Below are 19,391 nucleotides of genomic sequence, written 5' to 3' on the forward strand. Positions count from 1 at the left end.
AATGCTTCTATATTTGAACACAATTTAGACTGGAACAATTTAGACTGGAATATGTTGCCAACCCATAAATAATAAAATAGATATGCCAGCATTACATTATTAGTAATTAAATGTTATAATTTTAGCAGTTTACTTCTGAACATGTTACTGAAATTACATTCTACTGATTATATGTGAATATATTTATATGTTAAGACTAAGATGCGTGATTAGACCTAAAATTTTAATGAAATGTTTTGTTCCATTAAATATTTATGAACTGTAAATATCAGCTGAGAAGGAGGGAACTAGACAACATCAACATTAATATATATTGTTGATCCCTTTATCATTTTGTTGTTTTATTTTTTATCATTTTAGCAGCAGACCAAAGTCTCCTTTCACTTGAAACGTCGTCCAATAGCATACTCGATTAATCGATGGACGATTCGACAGAGTAGTCAAATACTGAAACATCTGACAGCTGCAGCCCTAATTGAGATGTCCCTCATCTTAAAAACAAATCGTTTTCATCCGCCTGAATTTATACAGACGTCTTAAACACTTGGACTCAGTCCCACATCTACCCGAGTGAGCTCCACCCATTCATGCCGTAACAAATGAGAAGAAAACGTTTGTGAAAACAGCGCCGGCTACAACAACACGTGTACAATAGCTGCAACTAAGGCAAGTCCATCAATGCATTGGGCATAGTGGTCCAGTGGCCAAGCGTCCAAACCTGTCATCTAGCTTTGCCTCGTCCCGACGCCGGTCTGACTCCCAGTAGTGTCAGCATTCATTTATGTAGCCAGATGAAGCAGCTTAAATTTTTATAATTTAGTTTTATTGATTATTTCCTGCTAAATATTTAGTGTCTGTAAAGACCATAGGCAAAAATCCTGGGGGGGGACAGAGGGGACATGTCCCCCTCTGACATAAATGTGCCCCCCCCCAAACTCCATAAAACACTAAATGTTTTTTGTTTTAAAAATATATTCACTTTTGTTGAGCGCACAATAAAAGTTGTGCTACTTAAAAACACACTTTGACAGTGGTTTAGTCCAGCAATCTAACAATCTGTTTCTCCGATGGGCGGGGCTGCTGCTGCTCGCCTCGCACCCAGAGCACGCTGCGAGGTGCAGAGAAGAGCAGAGCGACATGTATGTAGTTGTCTGGTGAGTTTTTAATGCATTCAGTCGTGCTTTTAATGCAAATAAATGGTTAATGGTCACTACACTTGTTCAGCAAGCACAACACAGGACACAAAGCTACAGTTCAGCTCCTTTGTGTTAAGTCTGGCATGTTTAACATAGACAACATGTATTGTTAGCTTAAGCAGCGTGGTGTGTTTATATTAACGCTGGGTTAAAGAGACAGGAGAGAGACCAAAAAGAGAAAGACAGACATGTATATATAGAAAGAACAGAGAGAGAGAGATTAGACAGTCGACACACTGCCATCATCCTCTCATTAATGTCACAAACATTAGACTAACTTGTTTCACTGTCATTTTACATTTCTGCAGTCAGATAGTCCAGATTTTTACATTTATGTTGGATATTATTACTTAGAATCAATTTTTCTATTTCAGATTTTGTCTTTTTTTTGTTTGTTTTTTTTAAATATAGTTCCATCTTTGACTTAGATATTCCGTTCAACAGATATTCATTTTGTAACATTCTGACTGGTAGTTTACGCTCCATATTTTCCTCTAATTATATCAATTTTAAAGTCAAACATCTTTTTACACAGTATAGCAAGTTCACAGTGATCTGGACTTGTTACGTACACATTAGTGCAAAAAATAGTTTTCTTTTACAGCAGGAAAAGCTAAATGTAGGCCAAATAAAGATATTATCTATCAGCTGGGTATTGAACCTCCTCTAAATCTAAAACCTGTGTTCTTGTTATTGTCCAATTGTCTGGCAGCGTCTAGTCAGGTCAAAATGTCAGAAAAACGACAAATGAAACACATCAGGTCATTTTTCACTTCACCAAAACACCAAGTAAGTTGAAAGATATTGTCCATATAAATAAATGATATGTTTTGGATATGTTTAATAATGGTGTCATCAGGCACAAAGTACAGAGCTGGACACACTAATAAAGAACAACAGCTATTATTTAATAATATATGAGACATTTAAGACACATCAGCACATGAAAAAAAAAGCTTTTTTAATGTTCCCCTCAGGAATTACTCCTGAAATTTTTACTGTCAAATGTCCATAATGGTGGGCCAATCATAGCTCTCTATCTGCTTTGTGAACCAATCACAGCGCTTTATCCACTTTGTGGGCCAATCAGGGCCCTCTATTCGTCTGGTGGGTGGGATGATGCAACAGAGTGGAAAAAGACGGCAACAGCTCGTTCGAAACGGCTTTTACCATCAATTTTGGATTATTTGGACTTGGGCTTTATTAGAATCAGGAGCTGAAAGCTGTATTTAAGTAATTTTCTTAGAAGGATGTATTTTCACCTTCTTCAAAAGCGGACCACCTCGTTTACCGACATCCATTGTGGTGAGTACATCACGTTGTTCATTGTCCAGTAGCATGCGGAGATCGTTTGAAAGACAGCGGTAGAACACGCCCCACGACCGAGAGCTGTCAATGGAGCATTGCCAGACTAAATATTTAGTCTGGTTTGCCAGGCTATATGTTTTAAACAATTTACCAATAAAGGGTTGAAAACTGGCAAGGGCAGCTAAAAAAACCTCTAACCTCTGGATTACCACATCTGTTACAAAAGTTCTGTGTCCTAACACACCTGTCCAGAGCTGGCCTTTACGCGTGTCTTTGTGGACAGGACTCGTGTTTTTTACGGCGGTGTTTTGTCCCCAACGCATAAGTAATCAGTCAGAAACTCCACTCTAGTGCGAGTGGAGGACTAGAGCAGACATCTGTGACCTGAAGGTCACATTCTCAACTGCAGCATGAAACCAACCGCTCTAGGCCTGCAGCCAGGAGGAAGTGGGTGTTAGTGACCTGAGGAGGCAGTCTCCAGATCAGAGACCAGTTTCAGAGGGAGGAGAGGCCTGATGATGAACTTAAGTTTCCATCCTCATGTCTGCAGGGCCATACCTCAGAAATTGACAACTTGCAGCTGAGACAGGAAAATGCATGAGAGCAGCCAAAAATGGGTTTGGGGTATTTTTCATGAGGAAATGACATCATCACATGTAAAACGCTCCAGAATGTGGATTTTCCCTTCAATTCTGCTTTAGTTTGAGGCAGCAGTGAGATGTTAAAACTCAACCAGCTGATGTCAGAGGTCTCCTTTAGGGCTCCGCCAGAACCGCAGGGCTCTCCAGATGAGACAGGAGGATTTTACAGTGATGTGGATCTGCAGGCGTCTCCTAGATGAGACAGTTAACCAGCAGCCCGTCCACATTGCAATTAGACTGAGCTGGACTAACATTACATCAGAGTAAGGAGGGGTGAGTCCAGTTCCAGTACAAAACCAGGCTGTCCCAGCTCTGACCCAGTAGGAACCCAGTTTAAACTGGTTGTGTGTGTGTGTGTGTGTGTGTGTGTGTGTGTGTGTGTGTGTGTGTGTGTGTGTGTGTGTGCGCGCGCGTGCATGCGTGTGTGAGCAGATTAACATATAAATAGGGTCCTCCAGTGGAATCCACACTGACGCTAAGGTCTCCTGATGCCCATGAGAAACCGGGTCAGGACCCCTGCAGATCTGAGTGGGAATCCCCAAGGCCCAAATGGGTTCAGCGGGGTCAGTCCATCTCCCTCAGACGGACAGAATGAGACACTGGACGCTTTGTCCTCACACATTCCTCACTCCCTGTTCCCACACAGAGTGCCTAAATTACAGGCTGCACCAAAACACCTCATTACAATAGCAAAGAGTCATTTGAAACATTGCGTGTTACTCCTAAAACTCAGCGTCACACCCCTCTGTCCCATTGGCCTGGCCGTGTGCAGCCCTTGTTTGTAATGAGTGGTTGCACCTGTGGGTGCAACTTCAGAAGAAACCTCCTCAGGTCCCCCATAAAGCATGCTCCCGATCCGAGACAGAGTCGTGCACCCGATTCAAGTCGTGCTCCCGATCCGAGACAGAGTCGTGCTCCCCATCCGAGACCGAGACGTGCTCCCCATCCGAGACCGAGACGTGCTCCCCATCCGAGACCGAGACGTGCTCCCCATCCGAGACAGAGACGTGCTCCCCATCCGAGACAGAGACGTGCTCCCCATCCGAGACAGAGACGTGCTCCCCATCCGAGACAGAGACGTGCTCCCCATCCGAGACAGAGACGTGCTCCCCATCCGAGACAGAGTCGTGCTCCCCATCCGAGACAGAGTCGTGCTCCCCATCCGAGACAGAGACGTGCTCCCCATCCGAGACAGAGACGTGCTCCCCATCCGAGACAGAGACGTGCTCCCCATCCGAGACAGAGTCGTGCTCCCCATCCGAGACAGAGTCGTGCTCCCCATCCAAGACAGAGTCGTGCTCCCCATCCGAGACAGAGTCGTGCTCCCCATCCGAGACAGAGTCGTGCTCCCGATACGAGACAGAGTCGTGCTCCCGATACGAGACAGAGTCGTGCTCCCGATACGAGACAGAGTCGTGCTCCCGATACGAGACAGAGTCGTGCTCCCGATACGAGACAGAGTCATGCTCCCGATCTGGGACAAAGTCATGCTCCCGATCTGAGACAGTGTCATGCTCCTGATCTGAGACAGAGTCATGCTCCCTGTTAGGGGTTTTAATGTATTACTGTCTTAAATGTTCCTTTTTAAGTAATCATATGTTGTGGAGTCAGCCTCAGAGCCGTTTTTCTTTCCTTTCAGTCAAGCTCTGGTATGCTGTGGGGGTGGGTGGAATAACCTGCCCGGCATCCATAGTTACAGAGTTTCTCAGCAGTTTCTGGCTGTCAGCCATAAATTAAGACTTCCTTTTTGGAATGTCCCACCTTAGCCTACAAGCAGCACTGTTATAGGTTAGGGATGCACCGATGGATTGGCATTTGATCGTAATCGGCCGATAGCGCCCCTATCGGTTTTGATCGGAATTTTCAAAATAGATCAAAGCAAACCGATCAGGTAGGGTTGTCACGGTAACCAGTGTAGCGGTAAACCCCGGTAAAAAAAAAAAAAAGTTGACAATAATAATAACCGTCTTGTTTTTTGAAAAACTATATTATCTTGGTGGGTTTACCGTGGCTGCGGTGTAGGCGCGGTGACCCTTACCAGCCACCGTATCATCGGCTGAAGTTGCCGGCGGCACGTGCACGCTTTGTTTACAACAAAACTTTCTTGAAGCTAAAGCTGAAATAATGGTCAAAGGAGGAGACGGCAGCGCTCAGGAGGACATTTTTTATCCCTCAAAGAAGACAGTCGGAAGTACGGGCATATTTTAGATATTTGAAGAATGCCGAGGGACAGTTTATAGAAGACGGACGGACGGCTATCCTGTTTGCAGCGCGAGCAGAAAAAGTGTCTGTGAAAGGCAGCAGCGCTTCAAATCTCATGACACATCTGCGTGACCATCACCCACAACTCTACAGTCAACGCAAGGCAAGCTAACGTTAGCGTTTTAGCTAAAATGCGTGAACCGAGGATTTGGGTTGAGGGAGAATGCAACGAGTCGCTATATAAAGCAGCCGCAGCGCCGCTACCTGCATATAAACCGTGTCGCGGACACCGCCATGTTGAAATGACGCTATGCATTACGGGGCTCCCAGGGGCAGATAAGAGTTGGTCTCTCTCCAAGAATAATTATGAATTTAACAATGATTACTGCCTGATGACATTTTCCCACATCTGCAAAGCTCACTGGAAGGACACAAACCGAGGACAACATTTTCCTGATATAGGGTTTATTACTCAAGTAAGGGTAAAAAAGTATCTGATTAGAAGGCTACTTGAGTACTGAGTATTATCTGATCTAATACTTTTAAATGATGACATCAAACAGACACAAAATAAGAAGTTATGGGCAAATATTGGTATTTTAAAGACTAAAGGGGAAAAATGTAAACAAATAAACAACATAAATACAAAATAACACATTTTAGGCTAAATTTAGACACAAACTGAGGACAATATTTCCTGACATACAGGGTTTATTTAATTGTGTGAAAATGTAGCACGTTTAAAAAAAATACCGCGATAATACCGAAAACCGTGGTAATTTTGGTCACAATAACCGTGAGGTTAAATTTTCATACCGTGACAACCCTAATACAGACCATTTTAGATTAGGTTACATTTCCTTTATTCCCAGATTATGTAGTTTGTAGCACTCATTATAATGTTGTAGAAAATTTCTGGCCAATCCACGTGATCGGTATCGGTGATCGGTATCGGTGATCAGCATTCTTTGATATCGGTATCGGTGATCGGCAGCAAAAAACCTGATCGGTGCATCCCTATTATAGGCCAAAGCCTGGTTTATGCTTCTCCGTCAGCTCCGCAATGGACAGACCCGCACGGATTGACGGAAGCGTTTTGCTCTTTTACTTCTCCGTCTCCTGGAGAGTGTTGCAAAGCAATTGCCCGGCAGGACAGCAGAGGGCGTAGCGCTGTTCTGTGGTATCCTGTCATGTATCGGTCCAAGAGCGTGTGTTTATATTGTGTTTTTTGTGTATATAAGAGACTTTTAACACGGACATATTTGTCTCTCATTCTCCCACCTCTTCATGCGCTCCCCACCTCTAAACCCACGTTTCCTGTCATTTCCGTCCACAAATAAAATGCTTGCTGCGCATCTTTTCACTCCTCCAGTCACGGGAGAATTAAACGTTCATATTTTTAGAGTTTTTTCGCGAGGTATTCTTCAAGCTTCTCCGTGTCTGCCGCTAGTTATCCTCGGCTCTCTTTGCAGTGGCGGCGCTGTAAACAACAGCAGCGTCCTGACCAATCACAAGCTTGCATAATCCGTCTCGTTCGACGGATGTTTAAAAAAGTGGGCTTGACTCCGTACGTACTTGCGTGCCTGCCGGATCCCTACGCAAGGACGGATAATGGCGTTGCGTGTCTCCGCACTGACGCAGACGGAGAAGCATAAATCAGGCTTACGTGTAGACAGTGATGGATTGTTCTTTGTTTATTTTTCCCAGTGGTTCAATAAAAACGCTGTGGTGGGGGATAGAGTCTGGGAGTAGATCGGACGAGAGCCTTGGCAGGCTCTCGGCCTGTCTCTCTTTCCACACATCCAGCGTATAAAACTTTACTGATCTTTTCTCTTGTGTGATTTATTTTAGGGATATAAAATACCCAACACTCCCGATCCGATGAGACCGAGTCATGCTCCCGATCAGAGAACGGCAAAAATCGCCATTTCAACCCAAAATGGCCGACTTCCTGTTTGATATTGACCATGCTTGCAAGAGACTTTTCTGTGTGGACTGTTGAGTACTACAAGTGTACCAAATTTCATAACTGTACGATAAACTACGTTTTATGGAGAGGGTTTTTTTTTTCACTTTCTAGGGGGCGCTGTTCAGTCATTTTCTTAGCGATTTTTTGGGACCTTTAAAATATCAAAATTTTCACCAGGCCTGACAAGTCTGCAAAATATTGTGAGTTTTGGGGTATGATAAGGTCCCCAAAAGGCCATTCAATAAATAAATAAAAAGAATAAACAGAGCAAAAACAAGAGGCCTTCGCAACGCTTTCGCTGCTCGGGCCTAACTAAAGAATAAGTGAACCTGGGAAACCTGGTGGGAGCTGGAGACAAGAAGGGGCACAGGAAGCTTGGGTACACATGAGGGGGATCCTAGAGGGACATCTGGAGGGGTTGGAGACCTAAAGGGGCACAGAAACCTAAGGGGAGAACCTGGAGTGGGCTGGGGAACACAAGGAGGCACATGAGGAACACGAGACAAATAAGGGGAACCTAGAGGGGGCTGGAGAACACATGAGGGGGGACGCAGGATGCAGACCTTGACACTTTTCTTTCTCTCTTTCTGTCATATCTTCATTTTATCCAACATCAAACATCACTTGTTAGGGAGTACACTAAAAAATTGTGTTAATATTAAGAACAAATGTAATAAAAACATTTCATGTTTACTCGGTGTGCGGCTGTCTTGAGTGACAGGGATGGCGTGGCACATACAGTCAGCAGCAGGGTCACTCCTTTCTACAACACACCTGTACAGCTGTTGCGTTGGCAAGGGTAGGAAGAGAACGCAGATCATACGCGACTCAAAGAGTCTGAAAACCACAAACACTCGTCAGTGTGATACATAAACTGCTATCTTGCCATTTTTGCTCTCCGTAGCCTTTTTGGTTTTTTAACATATCTTTTAGTGTCAGCTTGCTTATTTGAATTGTTGCAGTGTACTGAGCAGGGTACGTGTTTTGAAGTTGGTGCATCAGATCTGTGTGTTAAACGCAGCACTACCTTTCCACCACGTTAAATGCCCAGTTCGCACACATTACACGTTTATTACACTCCCTTTGCTGCTCATTTTAAAATACACAGAAATTTCAGACATTTTCTCTCTCATGAGATGACAAATATGCTCAGTGTTAGCTAACTGCTACATGTTATGGTGTGTGAATTCCCAGACTACCTTAAATAGTGGGACTTAAGGTGTTGGTGTCTGCGGAACAAAGAACACTGATGTAGAGGAACTTGTTGAATTTAAAACTAAGCCGTTGTTGTTCTCTTTCTCAGGATGAATTAAAAAAATCTTGTTAGTTGTTTTACATTGTTAAATCTGATTTTTCCCACCAGATTCCCATATCCTGAAAATCCCGTGATTAGACTGGAGCATCCCTAATTAAGAGTTAGACAATATCAGATATCAAGGCAAGGTAAGGCGGCTTTTTTTGTATAGCACATTTCAAACACAAAGGCGATTCAAAGTGCCATCAGTAAAAAAGCTGATATCAAGCATCCCTGGATGGAGGAAAAAAGGAAAATGGCAGAAGTCAATCAGAAACCCAAACTGTTACCCTAAAAAGACTCTGTGTCTGGGGTGGGGGGGATCTCGCGCACCATTTGAAAACGTAGCTCCACCCCTAGTTGAAATTTAAAATATGCTACAAAAGTGGGCGTTGCCAGGAGGCACGGAGTGACATGGCAAAGTGTGGGGAATTTCCATCCCGGGAGGAACGGGGAGTGGGAGGAGACTGTACCGATGACGTGAAATTGTTCCAGCCCCAGCCAATCACAAGTTTAAAATGCAGTAGCCGCCGTTCCACCCACAGGGGGCAGCACTGATACATTTTTAGACCTAGGTTCTAGATTTAACCAAGTTTACACAAGCATGTCAAAAAATGCGCAGAAACAGAAATATGGCATTGGAAAGACCCAATTATAAAGTTATTTTGGGGTTTAGTTACTCTTCAAAGTATTTCTCTTATCCGATGGCGCCATCTAGAGGCTGACAAGCATATCACACAAATAGTCTCTCGATCTGTTATTTTAAGATGGCGACTTTTCTTGTTTATGAATGTGCTTCTGTAGCCGACAAACAGAGTAAAAACACATTGATTTACAAGTATTATTCTCAGCACTTTATAAGCCTGGCGGGCCGCCAGGCTAAGCGTCATGCCCCGCCCCCCTCCCCGACCCTACCGCGTTTGCTGACACGAACGGCGCAGTGAAACTATCATCAGCTGATACTGGTGAGGAACAGCAGTGGAACGTGTGCAACCACCCCACCCCCGCTCTCACAGAGGAGCGCTGCGTGACGGATCGCACGATCCGCTAACACGAACGGCGCAGCGAAACTGGAGCCCTCCATCAGCTGATACTGGTGAGAAACAGCAGCGGAGCGTGTGCAAACCCCCCCCCCCCCTCACGGAGGAGCGCTGCGGGACAGTGCGCGCGAACACCCCCCCTCCCCGATGGCCAAAGCCGCCAGGCTTAACTCATTTTCTAAGGGAAATCCTGCGAGGTATTCCTTAAAATTGAGGCAGGTAAGCGGTAGTCTAACGCCATTTAGTTCTGGACGGCGCTTAGTTTCCTATTGCACGGCGCTCTGCTTACATTATATCACAATACATGATGAGGTTATCACTTTTACAGATTTCTGAAACACTATACATAATTTCTGAAAGGGATAACTCTAGAAAGATACTCTAAGTCTAAGTGACAGTGTGACGAAGATCTGTCAGGCTTTTCTAATCCTAGAGTTTCACCGTCTGTTTTCTATCAGAAGCTACTGCAGCAGATAGGTGTAGGAGACTATTTTCATGTTCAGCCTGCATGAAACAGAGTGATCTGTTAGAAACAGAAATAATCATTAAAACAGGGGTTTCAGTAAACCGGGCCTTTAATTGAACCCAAAAGGGCTTAGGGCAGGAAATGACATCATCATCTTATCTAACAAATATCAGCCTGGTGGTGAACTCCCGCTAAGTTGAGCCAGTTAAAGGAAACTCAACTGTGTTGGAGGTGCACCTCTGCCCGGAAAGCAGCGGCTCGGCCTTCGCCATGACTAATAAATCTGTAAGTTTATAGTTTGCTTAAAAAGCTTTCATGCATCAATTAATGATCGTAATAAAACAGCATTACTAACAGGGGACAACTTTACTTTAGAAATCAGTACCTATGTACTATTTATTTGAAGCAAAAAGGAAGATGAAACAAAACGAGGTTCACCAGATGGTCAGTTTCTGTGATTTATGGGTTTCGGACAAATATATTCGGTGGCAGAATTTTCGGTGCATCCCTGATGGTAACACTGGTGATGCTAACCCAAGGGGTAAACTCCAGCTGCCAAAAGTGAAGCCAAGCAGTAAGCGACAAACACTGCAGTTCCCACTTCATCCACCAGGGGCTGGTGCAGAAAGGAGCCAGTCCTCATTGACTCTCACGTTAAAAAAGCCTGGTTCAAAAACCATTCTAGGTTTAATAGATCTAGTTCACACTCATGACAACTCTGACGGGCATGACTTTTTGTAACTCTTCTGTTCAGATGTAGTTAAAGCTTTAAATTATGAATAATTAGGGGCATGTCCTTTTGATTGACAGGTAAGAGATGAACCATCAGTGCTAACAGCTTGGCTCCTGCTTGCCCCAGAGAAGGTCTCAGCCTCTGGGTAACCGGTAAAGCCTAGAAGGCAGAGTAGCAGTCGCTCAACTGCAGTTTTCTAGCTAAAAGCGCCCACCAACCTCCGTTAGCATTGGTTAGCTCAGTTAGCTTGTAGGTACATCGTCTCAGAGTTTGATGGGTGTCAATCATCTGCCCCCAACCTCACAGCCCCACTCTCAGCTACAGGTGACAGCATGAAGAGGTTTTCCACCTTATATGTACAGTCTATGTGCTTACCCTGCATGGCGGCTTCCTCTGGCTGGAACTCTGGGAACTGTCCCTCAGAAGGAACGCTGACGGTCCTTCGGAGGCTCTGGGCCCTGGAGGAGTTGGCAGGGGCCTCTTGAGGTTCTCCTGCACTCTGTGGAGGAGGGGGGAGATGTCAGTGCTGAAAGATCTCTGCTGGACAGAAGCATAAATCAGAGTTGAGTGTTTGGACCTCATTGTTCCTGTTGATCAGAATGAGCTGGCTGTCTGTCAAGATGCAGAACTTCCTTTCCCAGGTGGCACCGTCTGTGTATGGACTCTGGCCACAGGAGAAGCGGTGAGATGGAGGACCTTTAACATCTGAGAACACAAGAGCAGAACCATTAGCTCAGGGAGATGGGAGGAGGTCCAGGTTCAGGATTACAGCCATTCCTGCTCTTGTTCTGACTAGGACTGTGTATTCATCCATACACACGCTGGTGGGGACGAGCTACTGTAGCTACAGCTGCCCTGGGGCGCACTGACGGAGTCGAGGCCACCGCCGGTCCCTCCGACCACCACCAGCAGGCAAGGTAAGTTAAGTGTCTTGCCCAAGGACACAACAGCAGAATTCTCTGTTTGGAGGTGGGATCAAACCTGCAACCTTCATTTTGCCTTGGCCCCCAAAATGCCTTGAAATGGCCCTGGGTGTGTGACTGAGTTTTGAAGGTGGTCTGAATTGTATCAGATGTATAAATATTACATGTGTGTAACTTATTGTTTTATACAGGTAAAAACGTGTAGTGGAGATAAATCTACCTACATTTTACTTTTCAACACTTTGTTTTGTTTTCTTGTTTTTATTTAAATATTTTCCTGTCTTGTCTGTCTCATCTTTCTGCATCTCCTCTAAACTCTCCAGAAAAACTGTTGCCTGGATTCTTACTTTTTCAGCTCATCATTTACTTTTGAGCAGATCAAAGGGATCTCCTGACCGCAAAGTGGAGAGCACGTTTCGATGCTGCGTCAGTGAGGTGAAATCACCGCAGCACAGGTGAAGAGCTCCGCAGTAGCAGAGCGCTTCAGGCACAAATAAGACAGAAAATAGAGAACATGTGCGGACATGAACGATCGGGTGCTAATTATAGTTTTTTGGTTGTGCCACTTTGAGAATGGACCGTGCGCTGGACGCAGCTGCCTGGAGCGCTGCGCAACAACGATCAGCGCTGTGCCTCTCTCTGTGCTCTCTTCTCAGAAGAGTCCATAAATGATGTAATATAGGTAGAAAACTTTTTTCCGGCTCCCCTGGATGTGTAGGATATCCAGCTCCCCATAATTCGATCCCTGCTCCTGGATGAAAAGCCGGACATTTTCATCAAGAACCCCCAGTCCGGACGCCCGGACAGAGAGTGAAAAGTGGACATGTCCGGGGAAAAGAGGACGGTCACCCTAGTTTAATATAAAGCGGGAGATTACAGATACAGTATTTTGCTCGTGTCCTTGCCGCCCTGGGCCCTTTAGAGTTCGTGGGCCCTGGGCAATTGCCCACATGGTTAATCTGGCCTTGGGTGAGGGGGACGATTAGGAACTTCTGGTCAGCGGACCGTGATGTTCAAACAGAACACAGTGTGAGAGTGGACCACACCTTGTCAGATCAGGTGTGTTCTCCACAAGGATGCTTCCTGCCACCTCTCCTGTTCGTCCTCTACACAACGCTAGTGTCGCAGCGGTAGGGAGACGTATCCTAAAATATGCAGATGACTGTTGTGGCCAGGCTGCTGAAGGACAAAGCAGCTGCCACTGTACCGTTCCAATGCCTTTGTCCAGCGGCGTGATGAATCTCTTCAGCTGAAGGGTCGATTTCAGGAAGAGCTCTTTAGCACAACAACTACCAGCCGTTGTGTGTTACGAGTGCAGATACGTCAGCAACAGCAAACTGACATTTCAGGAAATTTGTGAATAAAAGAGTGAATCAGCATCTTTTAGCCTGAGAAATCTCATCCTTTGATAAAACAGTTTTGTTCTGCTTTTGTTGGATCGGTTTATTCTGTTGCGTGGGGTCAGGGTTTGGAATATCAGTTAAACATAAGAGATGATGTTTGTTCAATTTTAATGTTGTGATCATGTGTTTGATGGTTACCGCAAAGCTAATTTACCTCCAGGTACAAATAAGTCTTTGATCTTAGATCAGTCCAGGTGGTTCTGGTAGGACTTAACAGGAAGTGAGTGGTCAGGCTGGGCCTGCAGAGCTTCTGATGCTCCAGGAGAGGGCACATCTGTCAGGAAGAATAACTCATATAAAATAACAGTAAGGAAGCTCAGCAGGGGTCGAAGTTCGCACCACGGGCATATATATTGACAGACCCCCTATTGGCCGCACAGGCGCAGGAAATGCAGTTGCCATCTTAGAAGGGTGGAGCTTCCGACAGACACGAACCATAACAGCAGCAGTGACAGGATGCCTGAGCTCTGTGGGGATTATTCCGCTCTAACCGGCGGACTGTTGAGACCAGATTTGGGGGAATTAGTTTAACCAAATAAGTTTGAGCATTTTTGTTGTTTGTATTTAATAAATATAACTTTACTGGACTGTATTGTATTTGTGTCCATCAGCAGCACCTCCTAGCCTGCTAACGTTAGCTGCATGCTAACTGCTGCCGTCTCCCTGACAGTTAAGCTAAATGAGATTTTATTAATCATTTATGCTTAAACACTGACTTATATTACAGCTGAAACAAGAATGCTGCTGTAGAAACCAAACAAATCTTCCTGGTATCAGATACATCTCATGTCTCTGGCTGGAGAAGAGGAGCTTCAGATAAAAGCAGTCCCTCCCAGGTGACTGAGCTTCTCACCCTATCTCTAAGGAGAGCCCAGCCACCCGATGGAGGAAACTCATTTCGGCTGCTTGTATCCGCAATCTCGTTCTTTCGGTCACTACCCAAAGCTCGTGACCATAGGTGAGGGTAGGAACGTAGATCGACCTGTAAATCGAGAGCTTCAACTTCTGGCTCAGCTCTCTCTTCACCACGACAGACCGGTACAACGCCCGCATCACTGCAGATGCAGCACCAATCCATCTGTCGATCTCATGCTCCATCTTTCCCTCACTTGTGAACAAGACTCTAAGATACTTAAACTCCTCCACTTGGGGCAGGACCTCATCGCTGACCTGGAGAAAACGTTCTCCAATTTTCTGACTTAATACCCTGCTCTCGGATTTAGAGGAGCTGATTCTCATCCCAGCTGCTTCACACTCGGCTGCGAACCGCTCCAGCGAAAGCGGAAGATCATGTTCTGATGAAGCCAACAGGACCACATCATCTGCAAAAACCAGAGACCTGATCTTCAGGCCACCAAGTTAAATCCCCTCAACACCTTGGCTGTGCCTAGAAATCCTGTCCATAAAGGTTATGAACTGAACCGGTGACAAAGAGCAGCCTTGGTGGAGTCCAGCTCTCATCGGGAACGAGCCCGACTTACTGCCGGCAATGCGAACCAAGCTCTGACACCGGTCCTACAGGGACCTAGCAGCCCGTATCAGAGGGCCTGGTACCCTGTACTCCTGGAGTACCCCCCACAGGGGTAGACGCATTATAGATTCAGCTATAATCATCTGTAGGGCTGCAACAAACGATTATTTGGATAATCGATTAATCGGATGGGGTCTCGACACGATTAATCGATTAATCGGATTACATGGGGAAATTTTTAAAAACTGCTAGGGAAACGTTATTTCTCTCCTTCCTTCACTTTATTTAACACAACATTATTAGAAAACAGTTCAATAGCAGAAAAACAACATGCCATCACCTAAATTGTCTTATAAGGTGTATAGACAGAGACCCTAAGCTACATCTATCTGTGACCTAAAATGCTTGGTCCAAGTTAAACAGCTTAAGGGCAATTCTCATCTGTTTTGTTTGATCTTATCTGTTGACATATATTTTAAATGTAATTAAACATAGGCTGTGAATTAATCAAAATTGATCACTATTTCCAAAAATGACTGAAAAAATACCAAATAAAACAAAAGTAAATGAATGCCATCCTCCTTGCGATGATGCCCTGGGCAACTGCCATAAAGTCACATCAAGAAATGCTGCTGATCATTCCAATGATCCCAAATAGACTCACATTAGGCCACATGAAAGCAACTGAACCCAAAAATATATTAACCAGTATATAACTGCACTCTCACACAACACGTCTGCAGCAACAGTTAGGACTCCTCCCTCCCTTTTAAAAGCGTTTTTGCTTCTGAGGACATTGTGGTTGTAAAACCACATGCTAGTAGTCTGGCCCCGGTGTGATCAACCAGTTTCTGCGGGAATGTGACGGCGGAACCAGGGCCAGATTAACACTTTGTTGTACCCTGGGCAACAATATTCAAGGGCTCCATCATCACGACCCGAGGATCACCATAATGTGGTCACATACAGAATATTTTACTGTAATATGCAGTAAATATACTCAATACTTGAATGCCTGACAACACGTAACCCGCCCAGAGTAACCTTTGACCCACCTCGTGTGGACTGACCAATGAGGAGAGGGTCTTAACTTGAGGCCCTCTCTTCATTGGTCATTCTGCATGAGACTGACTCTCAACTGACGTTCAGTCGTAGGCAGCGAAGCGTCTCTGTGCAGCGCAAAAGCCCGGGTGGACAGTTTGTTTAATGTAGGGTGACCATATTTCCATTTCCAAACAAGAGGACAGGGGATCTGTGCCTATGACGTCACTCTATGGCAACGCCACACAAACCATGTTGGGACCCATTTTTTGTAAGAACTAAATTAATATCAGATTCTGCCAATTAAAGGGCTCTAAAACAATTCATATATAAATATTTAGCATATTTAAAGCAAAATCAAATTTTTCTGCTTTAGTTCTGCAACAAGGTTTTATTAATAATAAATTATTATACCTTTTGTTTTACTACAGCATCGGTAAGCTTCCTGTGCACAGATGATTAAGGATGCTTGTTTCAACTGTGAGATTAGACGATAGGATCAATGAAAAAATAAGTTGTCACACACTCCATGGAAACTTCCAGAGAATCCACAAATAGTGGCTTTCAAATGGTTTTGTTACTTTTTGCAAGTTTATAAAAGAAGCAGATGAGACAGCATGTCTGATAATTTAGTTTTTCATCTGATAATATTAGAACATGTCAGCGATGTCTGAGGGGCTTTTATAAACACCATATAACTAACACTACTGGAGAGGGCATGAATTACACAGAGGCTTCTGGGGAGCCCAGTTATTGGGGGGGGGGGGGGGGCATTTTGCCTTGGCCCCCAAAATGTCTTGAAACGGCCCTGGGTGTGTGACTGAGTTTTGAAGGTGATCTGAATTGTATCAGATGTATAAATATGACATGTGTATAACTTATTGTTTTTTATAGGTAAAAACGTGTAGTGGAGATAAATCTACCTACATTTTACTTTTCAACACTTTGTTTTCAGCGCTTTGTTTCACTTTCAGCGCTTTGGGCTTCCTGACAGGGTTGCGGAAGGCGCTTTATAAATAAAGCTTTGATTGATTGATTGATTGTTTTTTTGTTTTTATTGAACTATTTTCCTGTCCTGTCTGTCTCTCATCTTCCTGCATCTCCTCTTAATTCTCCAGAAAATCTGTTGCCTGGATTCTTACCTTTTCACCTCATCGGTTACTTTTGAGCAGATCAAAGGGATCTCCTGACCGAAAAGCTCAGAGCGCGTTTTCGATGCTGCGTGAGGTGAAATCACCACAGCACAGGTGATGAGCTCCGCAGTAGCGAGCTTCAGGCACAAATAAGACAGAAAATAGAGAACATGTGCAGACATGAACGATCGTGTGCTAATTATAGTTTTTTGGTTGCGCCACTTTGAGAATGGACCGTGCGCTGGAAGCAGCTGCCTGGATCGCTGTGCAACAATGCGGAACCGGTTCGCAGCAGCGCAAGTCTGCCGGCTCTCCCTCGCGCTGATCTGCGGCTCTCACTCGCGCTGATCTGCGGCTCTCACTCGCGCTGATCTGCGGCTCTCCCTCGCGCTGATCTGCGGCTCTCCCTCGCGCTGATCTGACTTGCTCTGGTCTGCGCGCAACGGCGGGCGGGATTCGGGAAGGGGGGGGGGGGGGGGGGCGCTTTTGGAAGAGTTGTGCGACACAACGAATCGATGACGCAATTCGTTGCCAACACTTTTAGTAATCGATTTTCATCGAATTTATCGATTCGTTGTTGCAGCCCTAATCATCTGCTTGGTGTCTAAACTGATGGTTTGTTGTTCTTGTCATCCAGACTTTGTTCTAGTTGTTCTCTCTCTCACCCTCTCTTTGAATTATACTGACACTAGAGTTGTCACGGTAACCGGTGTAGCGGTTAACCCCGGTGAAAAAGTTGACAATAATAATAACCGTCTTGTTTTTAAAAAAAATATATTATCTAGGTGGATTACCGTGGCTGGAGTGTAGGCGCGGTGGCCCTTACCAGCCACCGTATCATCTGCTGAAGTTGCCGGCGGCACATGCGCACTTTGTTGTTTACAACCTAACTTTCTTGAAGCTAAAGCTGAAATAATGGCCAAAGGAGGAGACGGCAGCGCTCAGGAGGACATTTATTATCCCTCAAAGAAGACAAAGTCAGAAGTACGGGCATTTTTTTGGATATTTGAAGAATGCCGAGGGACAGTTGATAGAAGACGGCTATCCTGTTTGCAGCACGTGCAGAAAAAGTGTCTGTGAAAGGCAGAAACGCTTCAAATCTCATGACACATCTGCGTGACCATCACCCACTACTCTACAGTCAACGCAAGGCAAGCTAACGTTAGCGATTTAGCTAAAATGCGTGATCCGAGGATTTAGGTTGAGGGAGAATGTAACGAGTCGCTATATAAATCAGCCGCAGCGCCGCTACCTGCATATAAACCGTGTAGCAGACACCCCCATGTTGAAATGACGCTATGCATTACGGGGCTCCCAGGGGCAGATAAGAGTTGGTCTCTCTCCGAGAATAATTATGAATTTAACAATGATTACTGCCTGATGACATTTTCCCACATCTGCAAAGCTCACTGGAAGGACACAAACTGAGGACAATATTTTCCTGATATAGGGTTTATTACTCAAGTAAGGGTAAAAAAGTATCTGATTAGAAGGCTGCTTGAGTACTGAGTATCATCTGATCTAATATTTTTAAAATGATGACATCAAACAGGCAAAAAATAAGAAGTTATGGGCAAATATTGGTATTTTAAAGACTAAAGGGGAAAAATGTAAACAAATAAACAACATAATTACAAAATAACAAATTTTAGGCAAAATTTAGGCACAAACTGAGGACAATATTTTCCTGATATACAGGGTTTATCTGTCTGAAAATGTAGCATGTTTAAAAAAATATCGCGATAATACCGAAAACCGTGATAATTTTGGTCACTATAACCGTGAGGCTAAATTTTCACACTGTGACAACCCTAATATGAATTACACAAACACTCATTTTGTAAATGATTTTGTTTATTAAAACAGCTGAGTAGTATTTCCTGCATCATATATTACGTGTGTTTTTAGTAATACCTGCCATAGATGTCACACACCTGTCGCAAGAACATTTTTAAATTGTTTTGGTTCTCATTGCTAGACTGATTTTTAGTGATTAATCATTTTTTTAGTTTTGACACTAAGCTCTGGACCAGAGTCACTTATGTACTCACAGCAAACCCACTATGATCAAAACCACTGAAACGTGTGTGCAGTGTCAGAGCTGCATGTGTGACGTTTGGGGGGGAAAAAACGCATCAAAATCAGTTCAAAGTTCAAGGAGTTATGGTTGATTTAACATGTGACACTTGACCGACTTGACCAATCCAAGATGGCGGCGCCACTGCTCACCAGCGCCCATAGGCAGCAGCGGTTATGCGGGGTCTATGTCTATGACCCATCCAATCAGACGCGCCAGGAAAGAAAACCTGCCACATCATTTCCTGATGATGTCATTAAGAATCCATTACAAGCCAGGTGGACGGATCGTCCCGTTCAGTCAGGGATCAGACGGGACGCCTACAGCAAAGTGTGTGTGTGTGTGTGTGTGTGTGTGTGTGTGTGTGTGTGTGTGTGTGTGTGTGTGTGCGTGTGCGTGTGCGTGTGCGTGTGTAGCTCATAGTAAACAGATGCCGTTTTCACTGCCCCTGATGGTGTGGGATGAATGAGCACTTGTGAGACTGTGTAAACTCT

At 44.6% G+C, this 19,391-nt stretch overlaps 1 protein-coding gene across 3 annotated transcripts in view; it reads right to left on the reverse strand.

Moving 5' to 3' along the window:
* rasal2 (RAS protein activator like 2) overlaps nt 1-19,391 on the reverse strand; it is an 83,076-nt gene that overhangs the window by 46,048 nt on the left and 17,637 nt on the right. For all 3 annotated transcript variants that reach the window (XM_054743787.2, XM_054743784.2, XM_054743782.2), the window contains exons 2-3: nt 11,427-11,554; nt 11,225-11,348 (exon numbers count right to left, since the gene is read on the reverse strand). In XM_054743787.2, coding sequence (XP_054599762.2) covers nt 11,225-11,348; nt 11,427-11,554 — 252 coding nt within the window. The remainder of the gene's footprint in view (nt 1-11,224; nt 11,349-11,426; nt 11,555-19,391) is intronic.

This window comes from Nothobranchius furzeri, chromosome 11 (genome assembly GCF_043380555.1).
Source record: "Nothobranchius furzeri strain GRZ-AD chromosome 11, NfurGRZ-RIMD1, whole genome shotgun sequence".
NCBI lineage: Eukaryota > Metazoa > Chordata > Actinopteri > Cyprinodontiformes > Nothobranchiidae > Nothobranchius > Nothobranchius furzeri.